Source organism: Nematolebias whitei, chromosome 9 (genome assembly GCF_014905685.2).
Source record: "Nematolebias whitei isolate Nwh7 chromosome 9, NemWhi1, whole genome shotgun sequence".
In the NCBI taxonomy this organism is placed as follows: domain Eukaryota; kingdom Metazoa; phylum Chordata; class Actinopteri; order Cyprinodontiformes; family Rivulidae; genus Nematolebias; species Nematolebias whitei.
Window position 1 is genome coordinate 31,983,761 of NC_056506.1, and position 22,529 is coordinate 32,006,289.

At 39.0% G+C, this 22,529-nt stretch overlaps 3 protein-coding genes across 3 annotated transcripts in view; 1 reads left to right on the forward strand and 2 right to left on the reverse strand.

Moving 5' to 3' along the window:
• Nucleotides 1–254: 254 nt before the first annotated feature.
• On the reverse strand, nt 255–3,758 carry thap4 (THAP domain containing 4). The gene is made up of 5 exons (XM_037682251.1): nt 3,642–3,758; nt 1,353–1,512; nt 1,118–1,227; nt 652–755; nt 255–506 (listed from the first exon to the last, which is right to left on the reverse strand). Exons 1-5 carry the CDS (start codon nt 3,664–3,666, stop codon nt 390–392), a joined length of 516 nt encoding a protein of 171 aa, XP_037538179.1. The 5' UTR covers nt 3,667–3,758; the 3' UTR covers nt 255–389.
• A 137-nt stretch (nt 3,759–3,895) lies between these two features.
• Nucleotides 3,896–7,420, reverse strand: agxtb (alanine--glyoxylate and serine--pyruvate aminotransferase b). The gene is made up of 11 exons (XM_037682233.1): nt 7,090–7,420; nt 6,658–6,850; nt 6,444–6,508; nt 6,241–6,341; nt 6,100–6,170; nt 5,940–6,024; nt 5,754–5,852; nt 5,562–5,631; nt 4,862–4,957; nt 4,499–4,627; nt 3,896–4,222 (listed from the first exon to the last, which is right to left on the reverse strand). The coding sequence occupies exons 1-11, from the start codon at nt 7,360–7,362 to the stop codon at nt 4,115–4,117; spliced, it is 1,290 nt and encodes a 429-aa protein (XP_037538161.1). The 5' UTR covers nt 7,363–7,420; the 3' UTR covers nt 3,896–4,114.
• A 3,883-nt stretch (nt 7,421–11,303) lies between these two features.
• Nucleotides 11,304–22,529, forward strand: part of kif1ab (kinesin family member 1Ab) — a 34,710-nt gene continuing 23,484 nt past the window's right edge. Inside the window, exons 1-13 of the mRNA XM_037682259.1 lie at nt 11,304–11,561; nt 13,200–13,368; nt 17,658–17,731; nt 17,905–18,084; nt 18,213–18,281; nt 19,504–19,682; nt 19,799–19,910; nt 20,242–20,319; nt 20,441–20,506; nt 20,656–20,673; nt 20,818–20,896; nt 20,989–21,067; nt 21,343–21,485. Of these exons, the coding sequence (XP_037538187.1) occupies nt 13,263–13,368; nt 17,658–17,731; nt 17,905–18,084; nt 18,213–18,281; nt 19,504–19,682; nt 19,799–19,910; nt 20,242–20,319; nt 20,441–20,506; nt 20,656–20,673; nt 20,818–20,896; nt 20,989–21,067; nt 21,343–21,485 (1,183 nt within the window). The 5' untranslated portion in view covers nt 11,304–11,561; nt 13,200–13,262. The remainder of the gene's footprint in view (nt 11,562–13,199; nt 13,369–17,657; nt 17,732–17,904; nt 18,085–18,212; nt 18,282–19,503; nt 19,683–19,798; nt 19,911–20,241; nt 20,320–20,440; nt 20,507–20,655; nt 20,674–20,817; nt 20,897–20,988; nt 21,068–21,342; nt 21,486–22,529) is intronic.

The following is a 22,529-nucleotide window of genomic DNA, read 5'->3' on the forward strand; positions in this document are numbered from 1 at the left end:
ATATATATATATATATATATATATATATATATATATATATATATATATTATAAACTCAGGAAACAAACATGCAACTAGCATAAACTAATTACTAATTACTACCTCTTATTTAAGTCAAATAGCCAAAATAATTATTATAGTATTGAAGCTTCATAAATTGTTTTTTAATAATTCTTTACAAGACAATAAAAAGTGTTAGCGCAGTAAGATATAAACAAATGATTTATTTAAATGCATCCAACATTTTCCCATTACAGACTAATGGAACAAACCAAACTGTACGGCTCGACACACAAAAAGACCAACGTGACCCAGTTCTGGTCCAGAACCAGAGCGTCCTGCTGGCCGCAGGTGTACGAGGGAGACGCCTCGTTGATCTGATCGCGGGGTCAAAGTGCGCGACGGTAAGTGATGTGCAAGTGCTGAGATGGCGGCTGGTTGTCTGTCGCCATGGTAACCGTCTGCTCCAGCTTCCCATCTGGTCGGAGCTGAAAGACCCGAGAAATCTGAGAAGAAAAAAAAAATAATGTAGAGGTGCAGGTGAGGTCGTTGACTCGGCGCTGCAGCGTTTACAGAACTAAACAAGTTCTGCGATGGCAGCTCAGCTGGTTTAGGTTTGTGAGCGACGACGGGTCAGAGGACGACTTTTACCTGCTGCACGTGAGGCTCCTTTGCAAAAGAGATCCGGGCCACGCTTTGAGACTGCAGTTTCAGCTGCTGTCCTGTGAGCTCTCCCTCTTCGATATCCACCAGACCTGCACAACAACATGACACTTACTCATATAGGCTAAGATCTCCTTTTAAAAAATGGTGTTTGTGATCTAAAAAAAAAAAAAAGCACCTGCTTGTGATAGGTTTAAAGACAAAACTCATAATTCATACGATGACTGACTAAAAGAAAAAAAAACTGGACAAAAGTGATTTTTCTATGGTTTCCCTTTGTTTTTATACTCTAGAGCTGATTGACACGTCATATTTCTTGTAGGGAACTTATAAAAACAAAAGGATTGAATTGTTTTAGCAGCATCATTCAAAGCTTTGATCAAATCAGCAGAACCTTCCAGAAACTCAGGAGCTGATAACAGGAACCAGCTCGTATTAGCAGCTTGAGGTCTACCTGTGTTCTGTGCATTGATCAGGGCCACTTTGTTGGTCCCTTGCTGGATTCGAATGAAGCCACATTCTCTGTGCATCGGCTTGTTGGTCTCTGCATGAAACGCATTGAACCTGCAGAAAAAAAACAAACAGCTCAGAGAAGGATTTTTTTTTGTTCCACTTTATTTTTAAAACTGGTTGGTTATTTAAATAACGTCTCGTCCTAGTTTACTTGGTTTTCTGCGGGGTGAGCCTACATGTAATTGATGACGGGCTGCCCCACGTGGCTGAAGTGCAGCTGTTCTGTGTAGCGGAAAGGTTTAATGGTGGGGAAGGTGCCCTCTCCAGGTTCATCACACTCCCAGCTTCCCAGCAGCCAATTCAGAGGCAGGAGGACTGGGTTCAGCTCCACAGGTGCTAAATAACAAACACACACATAGGCTTTATTTTTAGACAAAGGCAAACATTTTATTATAGGCAGTTACATTTATTTTACAATCCAGAAAACATGATGTTGAATCACAGTTACATTTGAAGTAATTTATTTTTAAGCTAATATTAGAAAAATCTCCAGAACTATTTCTAGGTTTATTCACATTTTTAAGTCTAAACAAGGACTGAGTCTGTGACGTATTATCACCATATACAAAGCAAAAGTTAAATTTGATGAAACACTGCTTCATGTATTGCTAATAAAAATATCAGTGAATTCAGTTAGTTAATGGCTACATTGTAACAAACTGGAGACTTTATTTTGTGTAAAAGCATAAGGTTATGGTTTTATATGATTCAAATAATACAGAAAAAAAAACCTTGGAATAAATGACTAAAAGGGACAATTTGATGAGAGTACATCACAATCATGTCCAGAAGATGGCAGTGATGTAGCATAATGATGGCAGCAGCAGACATGAGCAGCCACAGGAAGCTGGATAAGATCCTCATAATAATCATGAGGGTCTGAGCTCAAACACTATAAATGATCAATTATGTCCTGGACAGTCTGTCAACACAAGCAGTAAAACCGTCACATCAATAGTAATTATGTACTCTAAATTTGAGGGTAAGCTGTAATGTATAAAAATCAGTGAAGAATAAACGAACAACAAAAAAGAATAGTCACAATAAAATGCAGGAAGGATAAAATCTGCAGTGAATTGGTCTCCAGCTACAAGTACTTGGGTGTACACCTGAACGACAGCCTCCGCTGGGGCAACAACACCACCAGCCTGATCAAGAAAGCTCATCAGAGACTCTACTTCCTCAGGCGGCTGAGAGGAGCTGGTCTGGGAAGCTCAGTCCTCCTACAGGTGTGCACGGGGACTGCACCGCTGGAGAGAGAGAAGCTCTGCAGAGTTCGGCTGCACAGAAGTCTGTTGGAGTCAGCCTCGCCACCATCACAGACATCTACACCTCCAGATGCAGGAAGAGAGCCACCTGCATCATGAAGGACCCCACTCACCCAGCACACACACTTTTTGCCCCGCTCCCCTCAGGCAGGAGGTTGAGGAGCATTAAGTGTAGAACCACTCGACTGAGGAACAGCTTCTACCCTGAAGCTGTTAGACTCATGAATCCCTAACCAGAATACCCACTGTAATGACACTTTGTGCTGCTGATTATACACGCTGCTGATTTCTTACCCATAAGCTGCTACAGTCATACCCATCAACAGACTCATGTTCCGGCTGCTGTTTAATACACTTTATTATATTATATTATTATTGTTTAGCATATATCTTAGATCCTTGCATACTGTGTGTTTTTAAATAGTTTTTTATAGTTTATATTTTGCTATTTTTAGGTGTAGCTAGGACCTTGAGTACACAATTTCGTTCCACCTCATGTACCACATGTGAAGTGAATGACAATAATGTCACCCTGAACCTTGAAAATAAGAAATAAAGTGACCAAAACAGAGCTTTAGAATAAGGGTACATTAACAATTTGATGAATAAAGCACCTGTTTGGTCTGTGTAAAATTGGTCAACATCCAGAAACTGTCAGAACATGTAATTATTACTTAAATCAAACAACCCATGTCATTTTTTACATACTAATATGAAAGAGTGAGGGTTGCGCCGCTTCCAGCAGGTGGCGGTATGGAGCTAGTTTTAGGATGAGAGCTGCTGCTTGAGCTCAAAGAAGAAGAAGACCTTAATGGAAAAAATACCTTTTTATGCAACAGCATTGCAGGTAGAATGACCCACAGGAGACAAGGATAAACGTAAATAAAACTAAAAAGTAAATACAGCTTTCATTGGCAATGAGTTAGCCCTTGTCCTGTGACTCGCACAAGCAGAAAAGTAGTCAATATATTGTTTGTTCGTTGATGATTATAGAAGTCTTACAGGAGCGGAAGTTGTACGTAAAACGAAGGGCAAGCTGAGTTTAGGTCACCTCTGAACAAATCCAAAATGAGAATAAATTACTAAGGAAAGCGACAGATTTATTATACTGTACCACCATTATATTTCACGTGAACGAAAAACAACTAAGAAAGTCGTATAATCTTATTATAATTTCAAATTACATGTGTCACCTACCAGTGCTGTCAGCTGGACAAGCCATTGATAGAGCGAAGCCGAAAAACAACAAGAAGAACAAAATGAAAGTCAACAACAAACACTCTGCTTGAACCGCGCGAATCCTATGTACGGTAACGCCCCTAACGCCGCGTGGACTTCTGGGAAGTGTAGTCTACACCGTCCTGATCTTCCAAGTACGTTCAAAGAGAAATGTATAAACAAGACCAAAACTTTGTATTTTTTTCTGTTCCTGAACACACGAGTGTTGTTTCATAAATTAAGGAAAACTTTATTGACATTTTTTATTACACTCAGCATGTCAACATCTGCAGCTTCACAAGAACAAAGGCCTTCCAAAACCCCTGCAGTAAAAAAAGGCCAGGGATCCAAGATTGCATGCACAGTTCCACTGTTTTCCACGTGGAAGAACCATTATTCTTAATGTACACTTTTTTATAATGAATAATGGATCTGAGTCGGGATATGAGCTCTTAGGCCTTGCTCTTTTTACAGTTTTTGAGAGCATCATCCAGGGCGTGCAGTGCCATATCAGCGTTGGTCTTCTCACAGTTATATCCCATTAAGCCGATCCTCATCACCTAAATAAAAGAGGGGGGGGAAACAGAGTGCTTCAGCAGTATAGATCAAAACATACCATAGCTATCAGATTCAGGATGTTGCTCTTGTTTAAGTGTTGTCAGTTTGAACATTTAATCTTTTAAGTGTTTATATAGAAATATATTTGGTGTAGATATGAATTGTTTCATCATAAGACTCAGGGTCATATCTAAATACATCAGTTCATTCTCTCAAACTGAATCTCATCCTGTTTCAGATGTTTACTGTTCGGGGCTGAACTCTCATGATCTACTGACCATGCCGATGGAAGGGCCCAGTCCTCCTGTCATCTCCATCTGGTGGTGTTTCATGATGTAGGTTAGCATCTCCCTCCAGTCGTAGCCTTCAGGAATGAATATGGTGGTGACGGAGGGAAGTCTCAAGTCCTGCAGGAGACACAGCTCAAAGTTACGGTCTGTGGTCACAACATCAAACCACAAGACAAGAACGCTGCCACAAGGAGCCCAGCTTCAGCACAATGAGGTGAATGTGTTTGACAAATACAAATTCACATGTTTTTTTAATAACATCAGTTTAACTGCGTGTCTTTCCACTTCAAAAATATAGATTTTTATACAGATGTTATGGTAGTAAAAGGGTGTTATTTATCTGTGCATTACCCTTTCAGGGATGAAGAGCTTGAGGCCCAGATCTTCCAGCCCTCTGTAAAGGTAGGCTGCCACCTCTTTGTGTTTCTTCCAGGACTCCTCCAGCCCCTGGATGGAGATATAGAAAAGTCATGTTAGGGGATGCATCTCTGCAAACATTTGAAAAAGTAAAGCTCTTAAAAAAATTCTAAATGAACAAAATCACCAGTTGTAAAAAAAAAAAAAAAAAAAAGGCAGACCTGACAACAGTTTATAGTCATGGGTCAAGACTAATTTATCACATTTTTTATGTAAAAAAAACAGAGTTTGTTATAAAAGAAGAGTCAGCTCACCATGAAAGAAGTCTTAGTGATACAATACTTTATGGTAAATGTATAAATCTCCCAGTTTAAAGGAAAATTTATTTAAAAAAAAATGCTGCAGTTACAATGAATCTTTTAAATAGGTCAAGATTCCAATATCACGTGTGCAAAATTAACACTTTCCAGGTTATAAACTGGTCAAATAATCAATTTGTTGTTTATGTTTGACAAGTTTTGCTGGTTTTGACCGTCTTAAATTTGCTTTCTTCTCCATGCAGCTCAAAGTTGTGCCCAAAAACTTTAGACTGCTGTAATGAAACCTTAACCTTTAAACTGACCACATGTAGGATAACTTAAATACATAAAAAATGTAGTTAATTATTATTTTTTTAATTAAAACATTTTTTTACCTTCTCAGCAAGAATTGCTAGGCTCTCTCTCAGTGCAAAGAATCCAGATACAGGACCAGTATGATGATATCTAAAACCCATGGCACATGGATGTATTATATATTTTATATTTAGGTATTGACTATTAACTGTTTCTTGCACAACAACATATATTTAATTGTCACAAATAGTTAAAACAATCAGAGGACTCACCCTCTGACCGCTTGCCCATCACAGCCCCAGTAATTGGACAAGTGAGTCATATCAAAGAGGTATGATACTGGTTTTGTTTTCCTGTTGAACATCTTGTGACTGCAGGGGACAGAAGGAATCTGTGGTTTTAATAACTTCAAACTCTTGTCGGAGTTTATAACAAGATAGTGCAGAGACTTCTCTTACCATGCTCTGTCACTGAAAGAGATGGGTGCTGTGCCTGGAGGTGCATTCAGAGCCTTTTGAGAACCAGTGTACAGGATGTCGATTTCTTCAAACACACAAAACAAGGTAGTTACGTGCCTGCAGGGAGCAGAGATAATTAGTTCATTTGTAATTTTCCTACTTTGTTCGTCCATAAAAATGGGTGCTGCTCCAAGTGAGGCAACTGTGTCAACCAGGAAGAGGCAGTTGTGTCTGTGGAAGATGGGATAGTGAGTATCATCATAGATTCATCATAGATTTCAGTTTGGAGCAGGGAGCTTACTTTCGGCAGATGTCTCCGATGCCATCCACAGGGTGACAGAGACCTGCTGAAGACTCGCCGTGTGCAAGGAAAAACAAGACCGGTTTGTGTTTTTCTATAGCCTGAAAACAAACACATTTGTTCTTGTTACCTGCTGCAACTGAGTTTCACTTTGGTGTTTAAATTAAAAGTTTGGATGTGTTTTTAAACATAATGGTGCCAACCTGTTCAATTTCTTTGTTGGTAAAATATCCTCCGGGTGCTTTCTCCAATCTATGTACATTGGCACCTAGAAGAAGAACAAAACGGTCATATTTATCTATAAATATAAAAATTATTGATCAAATATGTTGTTACAGAGGGTTATGAACTTGCAGTGTTTTGTTCATTTTGATGAGCCAGGACGTGCGTGCGTAAAAATCGTGCGTAAAAACCTACCCATTCTCTCTGCAATTTCAGCCACACGCTCTCCCCAGATGCCGTTGATGGAGATGAGGACGCTCTCTCTGGGTTCCACCGTGTTGAACACCGCGCACTCCATGGCTGCGTGTCCGGAGCCGCTCATAGCTATGGTCATGTTGTTTTTTGTCTGAAAGGCGTACTGGATCCCCTTTTTGATGTCGTTCATTATCTGTGACACGCAGTGAAAACGTGCAATAAGTATCCAGTTAGATTTAGTGCTGATTGGAAATTAAATGGTTTCACTGTGCGCAGCGCTGGCTTATGCGTAATTACGCACGGAACATTTCTGCTTTGACAGTACAATTTTCACTAAAACATGTTACAAGAGACGTCATAAGAAGTAAAATGAGCCTGCATGCTCAGAGTTTAGTAGAATGTGTTAGTCTAACTGAGTTTCAGAGCAGTTACCTGATACATTTCTGGATGCAAGTGGCCAATGATCGGCCTAGATCCAGAAGCTAAAACACGCGGTGGAACATTTGATGGTCCCGGTCCGAACAGATAACGGAAGGGCACTTCTAGCGGTCGGAGCATGCACGCGGGCGGCGGGATGGTGACTGAGGACATGGAGCGGTCCAGACGCAGCAGCAGCGGCGCGCACCTCGCAGCCAGCGGGCCGTCGAGAGCAGCTGCAGTCCGGTGAGCGAGCAACGCGCTCCGGCGGAACAAAGCTCGCTGCATCCCGGTTGGTGTCCTGTTCCTGTGAGGCCTGCTGGGAGGGTGATGTCACCTCTCACAGACTGAGGCTGAAAGTGGATTTGGGCGAAAATTTAAAACAAACAGGTCTTTGACCTGGCGGGCAAGGTTGGCGTGCGTCACTTTGCGCAACAAGGTGCATCATGATTAGAAGAACAGAGTCTCTTTGCAGACTTTTATTAATGTTGTGGGGTTTATAAATGAAATTTTCACTTTCTGGAACAATTTTATATTTTCTTACATCTTGGACCTGGAAACGTATTCCTTAATTTATGTCAAACTACAAAGGAAAAATACAATCAATAACGCAACAACGTTAATTCAGATCCTCGTCCAGAGGATCTGAATTAACTTAGATTAATTTTTTTACCTGGAATATTGAGCATGAACTTTGATACCCTGAATGACATTTTTGTTTAGGGTTGTTGTGACACACAGTGTGTGTTTGATAGTTTAATTTCTGTCAGATCCATCTGTTCTTGACCAACATATGGCTTTAGTTTTTGTGGCACATTTTGGTTTCAGTCTTCTTGGATCTTGTGGGAAAAAGATATTGCACTTGGCAGCTTGGAACCAGTTGAAGTCCGTTTGAGGTGACTTGTTGATTTAGTCGCCCCTTCAGTAAGAGCAGAGGAGGCTCCTCTGGGAGAGCCAATCTGCTCTCTCAGTGGAAACACACACAACCCATTTAAAGACAAAACCAAAGATACTAGGTCTGTTTTGCATGAAGGTACACAAATTTTCACACACATAAAATCAAGCCTTTATTTTCACTGTTTTAATTTTATATGAAAAGTGTTGGGAAAAAAATTATAACTGAACATTATTTGTGTTTCTTATTGTTCACATACATTCTGAGAAAGGCCCCGTCTATGTGTGGCTGAGTAAATAATTACACAGAAAGTAAATAAGTGAGACTGATTAAAGGACAACCCTCACATTTCTAAACTGAGGAGAACAGAAAGAAACAAACTGTCTTTTTGAAGAGGAAAAAAATATATATTTGTTTAAATATCATTATATTTGTACCCAGTATAACATTTAAAACATCAATTTATATAGCAAGGACAAATACAGTTGTTTGCATTGTGCATATGGTTTTATAATTCTGAATGTGATTGCAAACACAGTTCTGTGCAAAAGTTTTAGACTATATCTAAACATTGTCTTTGAACTCAACATGACTATGAATAAATTATTGAAATTATGTGTTTGCTTAGTCTGTTTTTCTGAGCTAATTGGGGGGACAACTTCCTACGATGATGTTTTCACATATTGTGCTTCTGTGCAAAAGCTTTAAAACTTTTAATTCAAGAACCCAGATTTATTATCAAATCTTTCAACAGGTGTTGATGAATAATTCTTCAAGTTTTTTTTTGTTTTTAGATTTATTTGGACTTTATTTCCACTTGTTTTCAGTCCATATCTGGCCATTTTCTAAAACTTTATTTTTATTTATTACATTTTATTTATATTTTTTACATAGCCTTTTAGCTTTGACCTGTTCAGGCCTCCCAAGCTCAATAAAATTAATCATAGTTGAGTCTACAAAGACAACATCAACAAAAATCTCCATAAAATCATCGGTCATAAACAAATAAAAGTAAACATAATGGGATAAATAATAAAACAACAACAAAAACAATTAGGAAAAAAGATGAAATGCCAAATACAAGCTGGCACTATAAATGTAAACCTTTTTATAAAATGCTCTGCCATTTGCGATTATGATCAAACTTTGAAGACATTCACTTTAGAGTCCATCACGTTTGTCTTTATGACATATGGTCCACTCCTCTTTGTTTTAAACTTTGACAGAAGTTGGAGAACTTTATTAACTAACTACATTTTCAGGACTGTGAGGACAGCTGGGAATGCTCTGCGCCAAACAAGTTCAGAGAAGGATGTTTATTTGCTTCTTAAACATAAAAACCAAACTAACCCACAATAAATAAATATTAAACAATTAAGCTAAAAGTTGTGAATGTCAGAACAATGGTGCAAAAAGGTCAAGAAGAATAAAATAAAATATTATAAAATGTTGCATAAAAGACATAAAGAGTCATTTTACTCTTAACTCAAGTGATGCAGATGGATATTGATTGATTATTGTGTCATAAGCTCTCAGAAATCGGTTTCTCAGATCACACCATTGGTTGGTTCTCTAACTATCTCTCAGACCGGAGGCAATGTGTTCAATATAATGGTACTTCCTCCAGTTATTTAACAGTCAACAATGGTGTACCACAAGGCTCAGTCTTAGGACACACCCTCTTTACAATCTACATACATAATGTAGGTCTAAACATCCCTGATGCATCCATACATTTCTTTGCTGATGACAGTTTTTTTATTGTCGAGCTAAAACTGTTGCTAAGGCTTTCCAGCTTTTGAAATCTGCATTCAACCATCATCCAGACAGATTTGTTCCACCTCAAACTTATCTTAAATGTCGACAAAACCAAAGGGATGCTTTTTTCAAATAGGAAGTTGGTCCCAGCAGTTCTTCCTCTGATTTTATCCTCAAATGGTGTCCCCATTGAGTTTGTTGACTCCTATAAATATTTGGGTATCTTGGTCGACTCGCATCTCTCTTTTAAGCTCCATGTGTAAAACTTGTTAAAGAAACTGAAAGTTAAACTGGGTTTCTTTTTCAGAAACAGATCCTGTCAAACTCTGAATGCTAGGAAATGCCTTGTATCTGTGACTTTCCTTCCCTCCATTGATTACGGTGACATTATTTACATGAACGCTCCTACAAGAACCCTGCAGATGTTGGATGCTGTCTATCATGGTGCACTAAGATTCATAACTGGCTGTGATTATCGTACCCATCATTGCACCCTGTATTCACTGGTTAACTGGACATCATTAACTTCACGCAGACTCTCTCACTGGTACATTTTCATCTTTAACTCACTTCTTGGTCTGCTGCCTTCATACATCTCCTCCTACATGTCTCTGCGTGAGTGCAGTTACAGCGTGTGCTCTAAGGACATTATTACCTGCAGTATTCTCTCTTCTCCTACTCCGCTCCTGTTTCCTGGAATATCTTACAAAAAGATCTGAATCTCTCAACCTTGACCTCTCTAAGTGGCTTTAAGAATCTGTTGGACTCCTGGCACGGACCAATGCAGAAATGTTCCTGTTTTTAGTTTTCTACATTCGCCTTATAATCGAGCTGTTTTTTTTGTTGTTACTTTTCTTTTTTTAGCCTTCCTATTTGTAAAAAAAAAAAAAAAAAAAAGTATGACTTTTTATAACTGTCTCTTGTTGTCGCTGTTGTCCGCTGTCATCATTCTTTGTAGAAATCAGGTCTCTCTTGTGAATGAGTCCTCGAGGCTCAATGGGATTAACCTGTCTAAATAAAGGTTGAATGAACGAATGATATAAAATGCAGGAAAAGGTGAACAATGACCACAAAGGAGGAAAAAAGCCCCGAACATAAAACATGATGAGCTTCATGAGTCAAAAACATGTAATGTGAAAAATGACACAAAGGAGTCAGAAAAAGAAAAAGGGAAAACAACAACAACAACAACATAAAAACGAGAAAAAGAGAACCAAATTGTAGAACGTTTTAAAAAAGTACAAGATGTAGTCTGGAGTAGGTTCAGATCAGTCACAGATGGCAAATTTCGAACTAATAAATAAATAAATAAATAAATCTGTACATAAATTATAAAACAAAATTCTTTAATAATCCAGAGGGTCTCTCTCCTCATCCCCCCCCCCCCCCCCCCCGCTTTCTCTCTCCTCTCCTGGCTGCTGATGCTGAAGTTGACGTCATCAACCCCTCCCAGCATCCCCTGGCAAAGCTACGCCGCCATTTTCACCACTGTCAGACCGATCGACAGTCAAGTCTTCTGTGTTTATCCACTGACTCCCCCTCCTCTTGTCTCCCCCCCCCCCCCCCCCCCAAACCCCCCCCCCCACCCGTGTGACGCACGTGCCCAGCTCTCAGCCCACCCGGCGCTGCTGCTGCTGCTGAGGCTGACTTCCTCTCCCTGTTTCCCGGCGGATTCTCCGTGTAAGGATGCGCTGCGAGAAGTGATGCTGTAGGTGCGCCAAAACCAGCAAACACAGGAGAACCAACAAGGAGACGCCGGGAGGACCAGTTTCTTTCTTTCTTTCTTTCTGAATGGACCGAATATTCATTTTGTGGTCGCGTCTGAGCCGCTGAGGTAAGACTGATGGATGTGTTTTATATTTATATTTATATTTGTATTTTTCCATTGGATAGACGCTGCGTCAGGACTCAGTATATCACATTATAAACACATAAACGTCGCAGTGACGTCATTAATTAAACACATGCTCATAAAACGTGTACATTTAGGCTATAATGTTCTAATTTTCCGCACATCTGCGCGCTGAGCTCCCCTCTGACGCAGTGGAGGCTGACTCCGCGTCTCTGTTTACGCGGCCTGTTGTTTGAGGTGCGGCAGGCGGCGCAAGATGGAGACGACAGGATGTCTCAGTGAAACAGCATTCTGACTCAGATCAGACATCCATGTTCTGTAAATGTCTGCCACTGCTTCTTGTCTGTTGTATGTATGGTCGTTTGAGGAGAGGATGGTGGGGTTTGAAGCAAATGTACAAAGATTAGTTAATGTCTGGGCAGAGAAAACAAATAAACAAGCAAAGAAAAACGATAACATTCATTTTCAAGGGATGAGAGTTTGAAGATGAGGCTGTGATGAGGGTTGGACAATGTTACAGAGCAGAATGGAGGATGTGGGATGTTTTCTTGTTTCACTACAAGGCCTGGATGCTGGCTGAGGAGTGGGCGGCCATTTTATTGTAGAATAACAGGGATGCTGATCCTCCTGCCAAATAATGACCCGTCCATTTAAACAGAATGATTTAGGAGCTGTGTGGAGCACAGAGACCGTTTTTGAATAACCTAAGCTTCTTTTATTAAAAAAAGAAGGAGGAAATTAAAGACTTTGCATCCCTTGAAGGAATGCTGCCACATCATTTTATGTTGAGAAATGATGGAGTTGTAGCCGTTTTTGTCAAATTGTAAATGACATGATGCACTCATGCCATTATGTGAGATCTTGAGAAACATGTCAGCTCTCAGAGTGTGTGTTGTGGATGACTCTCAGCTACCACCAGACCAAATTTTAGCTCAGTGTTTGTAAACTTGTTTTCCCTAAAGCTTGATTGAGTAGGTTGACCCCAAATGGTGATGAGTTGTAGATGTACATCCAGTCATTACATCCTGAAAGTTTCATTAAAATCCATCTTGGTGTTCATGAGATATTTTGCTAACAGGCAGGCAGTGATTATAACAATGCCAACGTTTTAAGCAATGTTGCACAGTGTGTAGCGTTCAGAGTATGTGTTGAGGATCACTTTCAGCTACTACACCAAATATTAGCTCAATATCTGTAAAGTTTGAGTTAAAAACACGTATTCATGGGTAATGTTGATTAGCTGTGGCAGCCATTTTGGATTGGGTTGCTTCCAAAAGTTAATCAAATATAAATGGACACCCAATGATTACTTTCTTATAGTTATGATACAATCTATGCAATAATCCATGAGATATTTTGCTAACAGACAAGCACAGTGGGCTCTAATAGTTACTGGCAATGTTTTAAAAACAAATCTCACGAGATCAGTGTTCAGACTGTGTGTTGTGAATGACTCTCAGCTACCAACTGTTAGTTCAAAAGCTGAGTTGTAACCATTTTAGAGATATTTTGCTAACAATACACACAGCCACAAATATCCAACGCGGCGGGTGGTAATAATAAACAAGAGCTGAGCTTCAGGCGTTCACATGTAATTCCTGCTGTCGTCTACCTGTGCAGGAGCCAGGTGTGTGTGTCTGTAGCCACGCGGATCTCCAGCGTTTCTGCTCACTCACCTGCGACATGGCCGGGGCGTCGGTGAAGGTGGCCGTACGGGTCCGACCCTTCAACTCCAGGGAGATCGGGAAGGAGAGCAAGTGCATCATCCAGATGTCTGGAAACACGACGAGTGAGTATGAGCTCAGCTGGGCGCTTCTCGGAGCCCTCACAGGGAAATGACTCATTATGGATTAAGTCAGGTGGACGGTTAATGTTAGCATTAAGTTTAAATTATATAACTGAGGCGTTGCATACGGTGCTGTGCATGGTTTAGTTTAATATATAGATGATATTTTGGGGGGGCAAAATTAAAATTTTCTAGTTTTACTCACAGCACAGTCAAGAAAACATGTCCAGTTTACCCAACTGTTGTTATAAACTAATTGCAGTGGGTGGTTGAGACATAAAACTTTTAAGTGCAAGAACAATTTTTTTTTTTGACTTTTTGGTAAAAGGAGCAACAACCTGTGTCTTGCAGATGGTGAAACTAAAATATTTCCATCCTTAAAATTTTTAATCTTAGTGATGATCCTAATAAGATTTTTTTAAGGTACCTACCGGACACAAATTATATATAATTTCCTTTTAGTTAATTAAAAGCTAATACAAAAGTCTGAAGGTCTAAAAGGTTTGAAAGAACAAATGCATTAGAATTTGAAAAATTAGAAAGAGTTATTCATTTTGTTCTGTTACTTGAAAATTATTATGATTGAAATAATTGTTTGAAAAAAGGGGCAGATATAATAAGATTTTTTTCTTCTTTATGCTGCCTTTCATTTTAAATCTCTTGTATCTTTTTTTATATTGTTATGGAATTGTTTTGTACTTTTTTAAAATGAATAAACTTTATATCATACCAAAGAACAAATGGACTCAAACTGTTTGATTTAACACCATTAGATCAAAAAGATGGAGACAAATGCAGCTCGACACATCAAACGTGTTCATTTGTTTGCGTTTTTGTTTATAAAACCAATAAAATATTGTTGGGGACGAAATCAATATCTAACTGTTACAGTTAATTTCCAAGTGATTATGGGCATTATAAATGAGCCATAATGCAAAATATTTCTCTTGTAAATTCACAACTATTCAGCCTCAGATTATATCAGGCGTTTTATGCCGTTAACATGGTAAATTATTTAAAATCAGCGTCAACAGATATGTTTTCTGTCCACTGTCAGTCAGAACATGTTTAAATGTGAACAGCTAAGACAACATGATACAACGCTCACATAACAGAGTGAAGCATTTATGCTTTAATATCCCATTTGTGCCTTTAGAGCACAAACCCCAGAAAACTGCATGTGCCGTTGCTGCTTTCATTACATTCCTCTGACCTACATTGAGCCAGCTTCGTCGTTTCACCTGAACAATTTGTCTCGACTGCAGCTTTGCCCTGCAGCAACACCAACTGTGGGCAGCGAGGTTTGGAGCCTCTTGGCAGCTCAACAAAAAATGAAACAAAAGCTTCAGTCAGTGTGCGCATGAAGGAGCGACTGCCTCAGCTCTCCTCTGTCATCATATGTGCTGCCGCGGCTCAAAAAGGCCTTGTTGTTCTGGCCCGGTCCACGCTCAGGGTCAGCTGATCCAAATGTGGGTGTGTGTGAAAGAGAACGTGTCGTCCAATTGTAACGTTTGATAAACTTCCAAGATTTGGACGTTCATTTTGACTTTTTGTTTTTGCTGCAAGCGCTTCCAGCTGAAACATTTGTCAGTTTTTTGGAGATGGTTATTTAAAACGTGTCCACAGAGGTTGTTATGGTGGGTCTGGTTTTCAGTGCTTGAGTCACAATGAGCACACAAAACATCTTCAGAAAGTTTTAGTGTGTTTAAAACTCTTCTGTCGATTGTTTCTGAGAGCCCTGAGGCTGCAGCGGTCTCACAGGGTCGGGACTGTTCGAGACCAGTTTTCAACTCAAAACTGTGAGAAAATTTCCCTTTTTTTGTTTCAGTCTCTGTTAATTCTGATTGTTTGCATCATTCAGTCAGTGTGGTGTGCAGCCATGTTTAGAGCATCCAATAATTTTTGAAAGTTGCTGCTTAAATGCCGTGTGTTCGGCTTTCAAAATGTTAATTAGTTGCTCACACTACGGCAGCTGCCCCCACATTTGTAATCTAATCCAGGGGTTCCCAACCCTGGTCCTTGAGGAACACCATCCTGCATGTTTTAGTTGTTTTTCTGCTCTGACACACCTGATTTTAATAACTGGGTGTTTTACAAGCTTCTGCAGAACACGAGGAAGTAATTAAATTACTGAATCAGGTGTGTCGGAGCAAGAAACAACTAAAACATACAGGATGGTGTTCCTCAAGGACCAGGGTTGGGAACCACTGGGCTTGAGAAATAAAAACAGATAATTTGAATCTAACAAATTAAAGTCCGATCCTCTGGACTGTTTCTTTTCTTCTCACATAGTGGGTCAACCAGTTTGATGGTCACCATCAAACTGGTTGGCCCACTATGTGAGTATGCTACTTATAAGACTGAGTTTGTTGTGGCTCCTCAGACTGATGAAGTCTTTTGGATGAAAGACAAATTGTTTCAACAAAAAGAAACCATCCAGAGGGCCTGACTTAACTTGTGTTGGATTTTTTTACCTGGATTATTGAGCATGAACTTTGATAATTGGAATCAGTTTTTCCATAATTATTGATTTCAAGTGTGTTTTTTAGATTCAGATATTTCTGTCAGAGGAGAGCTCCTAGTCCACGGGTGTCCAAAGTGTGGCCCGAGGGCCATTCGTGGCCCTCGGAGTGATTTTTGTGTGGCCCACAACTGTAGTTTAAAGAATGGTATCATTTTGTTCCAGCAGGTTTAAGAGATTAGACTTTCTGCATATTAGTTGGTAATCCTTTTTATATAATGTTTAGATTTAACAGGAAAATGGATGAAAAACTTTCTTCTCAAAATGAACAATATTAAACAAAATACAAACCTTTGGCTATAATCTTTATATTTTTACTTCATGGTACAAATCACCAAAACCCTTTACTGATTTCTACCAGAAAGGAGAATTTTTGGATAAGGATTCATAAAACTTGTCTAAATATTGCAGTTGATAAAATAATCAAGAGGGAAATAAGACATTTTTAAATGAATATAACGTGGTATCATCTGCATACGAGTTGATCAACTTTATCAAACCTTCTATGAATCTGTTGTAGAGACTGACAGCTGGACGATTTTTCAAAATTTCTATCAGTCTTTTGGGCCGTCCATGGTCCAAAAGACTGATCAACATTCTTTTAAATGGACACTTACTCAAACTAGGCTTTTGTTGCTGAGAACAGATTAAAATGAACTTTACAAACACAAGAAAACAACAATCATAAACCCAATCAAATCAAATAAGTTTTAATAAAAACTATAAGCTTAGTGTTTAAGGCTTTTAATGTTAATTTTAACAGCAATTTTAAACTCACAAACAAATAACTCAAACAAATATAGCTCTAGAGACGGGTTAGAGACACCCACTGCAACCCCGTAACTATTTTGGTTTAAAAAATGTAACGCATGGAACAGGTTTGTAATTCAACAACAAGACTATGCATTTCTGTGACTCCAGCAACGGAATTAAGAACCCTCCTGATAATGTTTTAAGACATTTTATAGACTCCCCATTAAAAATCAGTTCACCGGTTAGTCGCTAACGTTCACAATTGAATGAGATGCTCCCTTTACTGATTATGTATCTCAGATTCCATAAAGCAAACTTACAAACAAGCAAAAATAACAATGTTGGCCTTTCAGAAAAGGAATAAAGCATTCAGTCTGGTAGCTCAGATTCATGTTTTTGTCTTTTGTCTCAATGGATCCAAAGTATAAACTAAAGCTGGTGCCATGAAAAGTAGAAAAACATTTTGTTGTTCTGTTTGTTTTATTAGAGCTAAAACTAGAATACTCTCAGGTTGTTAGTGTCTGACCCCAGTTTTTTTTTTTCTGTTTGTGTTTTTTGGTTTTGTGTTGTGCCCTCCTGTGGTTTTGGACTTTGACTTGACCTGCCCACGTGTTGCCAAATGCTTTGACGGCATCCCCGTTTTAAACCTTGACCTGGAATAAATGTTTGTGTTTTGGGACTGTACATATGTTCTCCGTGCGTACATCAGGCTCCTCCTCACTTACAAACTGTTTTGAGGGGGATAGAAGTTGGGAGAGATTATTCTATTTGAGCACATAGAGTCAAAATAAAACCAACATGAGACCTGGGTGTAGAAACACAAAATGGCAACGCTAGTTTTTACGTTTTAAGGAGCTGCAAAAGAGTCTCAAAAAGACAAAAGTTGTGTAAATTTAGATTTTTAATGACTGTTTATTTGCTGGTTATGTAAGATAAAAATACAAATGAAAAAAAAAAAAGAGTTATTTGAGTTAATCAGCTTTATTTGGTTCTCATGAATGTATTCTGGTGTTTTTAGCTATCCTGAACCCAAAACAACCGAAAGAAAACAAGAGCTTCAATTTTGACTACTCATACTGGTCACACACCTCGGTGAGTTGAGCCGCTTTCCGTAAATCCACGGCAGAAAGTTTGAAAAAGAAAACACCTCACATTAATCGATGGCCAATTGATCAACCTGTTTAGACCTCTTCACCCCATTTGTTTTTAATATCTTCATTAATATTTCTTTGTGTCTGTATTTGTCCCCTGCACTTTGTCTGCAGCCTGAGGACATCAACTATGCGTCTCAGATGCAAGTGTACAGAGACATCGGAGAGGAGATGCTGCTTCACGCCTTTGAAGGCTACAACGTGTGCATATTTGCATATGGCCAGACAGGAGCGGGCAAAAGCTACACCATGATGGGCCGACAGGAAAAAGACCAGCAGGGGATTATACCTTTGGTAAAACAACCGCAGCGTACACTTCTGAAATACCTCAAAACAATAAATATTTAATGTAATTTTATTTTATTCTTGTCTCAAACTGAAAAAAAAATACATAACTGTCCATGTTTTGTATCATTTGCCAGCTGTGTGAGGATCTGTTCACCAAGATTAATGACAGCAATAATGACAACAGCATGTCTTACTCTGTGGAGGTGAGTCACACCAAACTAATAACCTTTTTATGTTTAATATTTTTATATGTTTTAAGCTCTCCTTCTGATGTGACTCATAACCTTTCTTAATTTGTAACAAACGCATCAGCTCTAATGTTACTATCATGATCTGTCGTAGTTTGAACCCGAATGCACGCAGGACTCGGAGGGTTCAGTAATTAAATAAAAGGTTTTCATTAAACACAACAAAAATGGCTGACATGGCAGCAAAACTTACATATAGAGAGGATCATGGGAGGAGCAGGAGCAGAGCATGACACCACGAAGGATAATCCTCGGACATGGGAACAACAACCAAACGCAGAATAAAAAGACACACTAATGAGGGAATAAACACCAACACCTAGGACTACAGGTGGCAGACTGTTGCCAGGTATACAGCTATTATTGTATTTAAATTATAGTTTCAAAGTCAACACAATATACATAAGTTTTATTGTATAGTTTAAGCATTTTCGTGCAACAAATCTTTTCTTTTGAGTCACATAGACACCAAGATATTATCAGAAAGGCAAATCACAACACACACCTCATTCTAACCCGCCCACAAATAGTTCAAATACGATCACGTTAAAGTGGTAGTACGATATTTCATTTTGTCTTTCTTTCTAATTATCTGGCAACCCTGGTGGCAGAGAAGGAACTGATTACGTGAGGGAGACACACACAAGGGAACACAATCCTTACAGTTAGTAGCATGTCATCAGCATAAAAACAAATCTTCAGAGGTTTTAAGAAAAATCACTCGTAAGTTTCTGTTCGAATACAACAGAATTAAAATACCTGAGCTCCCTTTATAGCAGCTTTCCTTGCAACAAATTTTAGTGGACACAAGGATTCTTTAGACTCCGCCCCTTTCTTCTGTGGAGTGTGTGTTTTTGGAGACGGTTAAACTGAAACAAATGAAATAAAGATTTAACCTTAGATTATATTTTTCAGTATTTATCTCACATTAGCACACACTGCAAACTGAGCTCAAAGTAACACTCTAGTCATAGTATTGTGTTTATTTTAGCTTTTCTTGGCAGTATATTTTATCAAACACAGAAAAAGCTAGATTTTGAACCGTGTTGTTTTCACATACATTTGATTAAATCAAGACTAAATCTATTTTTCTCCTTTCAAATTGTGAAAACCCAGTCATTTACTTATAAATGTTAATTTTTTCCCTTTATATTCAACTCTTTTTTCCCGTTCTCAGGTGAGTTACATGGAGATCTACTGTGAGCGCGTGCGTGACCTGCTGAACCCCAAAAACAAGGGGAACCTGCGTGTCAGAGAGCACCCGCTGTTGGGACCCTACGTCGAAGACCTGTCCAAACTGGCCGTCACCTCCTACAACGACATCCAGGACCTGATGGATTCTGGAAACAAGGCCAGGTAACATGTCAAGGCTGAAGCAGAGACTCAACCATGCACACGAACAGATCATTTACCTGAGAGCGGGAAAGCTGATGGATGTTGGAAGTAACTGAAAATACATGAACATATTTCAGGACTGTGGCTGCCACCAACATGAACGAGACCAGCAGCCGCTCCCACGCTGTCTTCAACATCATCTTCACACAGAAGAAACACGACATGGAGACAGACAACACATCCGAGAAGGTTCAGCTCTAAGAAAAGTTTAGCAGCAATAATACCGTATTTTTCTGACTATAGGGCGCAATACCAATGAACGGGTCTGTTTTCATACATAAGGCGCACCGGATTATAAGGCTTACTGCCGATTTTTGAGAAAATTTAAGGATTTTAAGTGCGCCTTATAGTCTGAAAAATACGGTAAAATAAACGTCATATTTCAGTAATGATTAAAAAAAAGTACTTAATGCTTTTCTGTCACCCATTGAGTGCTTTCAAATGTTTTCTTTCTTAGCTGAGGTAAAAGTAAAATCTTTAAAAACTGTTTATTATAGTTGAGTTTCTTTTATTTTGACAGGTCAGCAAGATAAGTCTGGTTGACTTGGCTGGGAGTGAGAGGGCCGACTCAACTGGAGCTAAAGGGACGAGGTTGAAGGTGGGAGTTTATTTTAATTTAAAGAGTACCATAAATTCAATCTGTACCTACAAATACTTTGTACATATAACATACTAGATGATTGAAAGGATGACTGATCTTTATTTGTATGTATTTGCAGGAGGGAGCAAACATCAACAAATCTCTTACCACACTGGGGAAAGTTATTTCTGCTTTAGCTGAACTGGTAGGATTTCTAGTGTGTGTGTGTGTGTGTGTGTGTGTGTATATATATATATATATATATATATATATATATATATATATATATATGTATGTACATGCTTATTTCTTCCATCAAATAATGTGCATTTACAATTTTATTTAATTTCTCAGGACTCTGCACCTAATAAGGTTAGTAGTACCTTCTGTATGTATGAATGAATATATTTCCGAATTTACAGGCATAAGCATGACACTGTCATTTACAGAAATTTTAAAAACTAGCTGAATTGTTTTAATTGTTCTTTTATTGTTTGTTTGCATTTTTGTAAACAGAATAAGAAAAAGAAGAAGGTGGAGAGTTTTATTCCCTACAGAGATTCGGTTCTGACCTGGCTTCTGAGGGAAAATTTAGGTTTGCAAGCAGAATGACGTTTAATTTATTTCTTTTTTGCTCATTTTTAATGTATTTCTGTCTAATGCAGTGTTTTAATCTCTGTGTTTTAGGAGGAAACTCTCGCACAGCCATGGTAGCTGCTCTCAGCCCTGCAGATATCAACTACGATGAAACCCTCAGTACTCTTCGGTAGGAAAGTGTCTTAAATTCTAATTTTAGAGATCATTAAATAAGACGAATGGTAATGAACTGTCTCACGCCAAAGGTTAAACTTGATTCTTGAAAGTATTTTTAAGCTTTTCAGTTGTTTCTTGGGTATTATATATATATATACAGATTAAAAGAGAAACTGATTTCTTCTGATGTTTTCTGCATATATCTGCTGACCTTTCTGCACCCAATCACCTGCAGCTGAGCTTGACAGTTTGTCTGTGAGGTAAAGTCAATGGCCTCTGTTACTGCAGGTACGCCGATCGAGCGAAACAGATCCGCTGTAACGCCGTGATCAACGAGGACCCCAACAACCGCCTGGTCCGCGAGCTGAAAGAGGAGGTGGCTCGCCTCAAAGACCTGCTGTACGCTCAGGGACTCGGAGACATCATAGAGAGTGAGTGTCATGTGAAAACACAAATCAGAGAAAACAGTCTGAGCTGAGAGCCTGTGTGCAGTTGTTTTCACGTCTTTTCACTAAATGTTGAGGAATAACTAACAAAGTGTCTGTCTGACACACACGGTCTCCTCTCTCCTCTGTCCTATCAGCGTATCGCTGCACCGATCCGGTCATCACTGGTTTGAAATGTGCGTTTCACTTGAACGAGCCTGCGCTTTGCAACCAAAAAGTATTTTTCTCTACCACACCAGAGACAAACTTCAAGTCCTGAGTAAAGTGATCTGATGGAAACATGAATAAGATACAGTGATTATTAAACTTCCATCTTGTATTTGGAAAAAATAGCCTTTTTTGTTTCCATTTGTCGACACAATTGCAAAAGTTTTAACCCTCTTTGTCAATTTTTTTGTTATTTTAAGCACAGCAGCTAAGGAAGAAAGATGAGCTGATGTCTAAAGGACACAACTTTACAGATTGGACTTAATCTTGTTTTTCAATGTGCAAAGCAGCCGTTTAGAGCAGGGGTCTGCAACCCGCGGCTCTAGGGCCACATGTGGCTCTTTGGTCCCTCATTGGTGGCTCTTTGAAGCTTTCACCAAGACTTAATTAAATTTAATTGTACAGTAGTCCCTCGCTACTTTGCGATTCGTGAATCGCGGACTCGCTCTGTCGCGATTTTTCAAAATAAGATTGAACATGACACACAATTGGCTGATTGATGGATGAGCCGCACGGTCAGCATGCAATTTTTATTTAAAATAAATGATTTAAAATTATTTATCACCTCCTGCACCTTTGTGCAGCCCATACTGCAAACTTCCTGCTACAGCTGATCATCTGTTCACCATGCACAGTGGAGAAGTGGGCGTGGCCAAGAGCACTTGCAGGTGGCCAAGAGCAGAGGAGGCGGGGAACTGAAATCATGACATTCTGTGCTCTTTTAGATCATTTAGAGTTTTGAAACATTGTTTAGAATATTGCAAGAGTGTGCAAATTGTTTAAAACACACACATATATATATATATATATATATATATATAT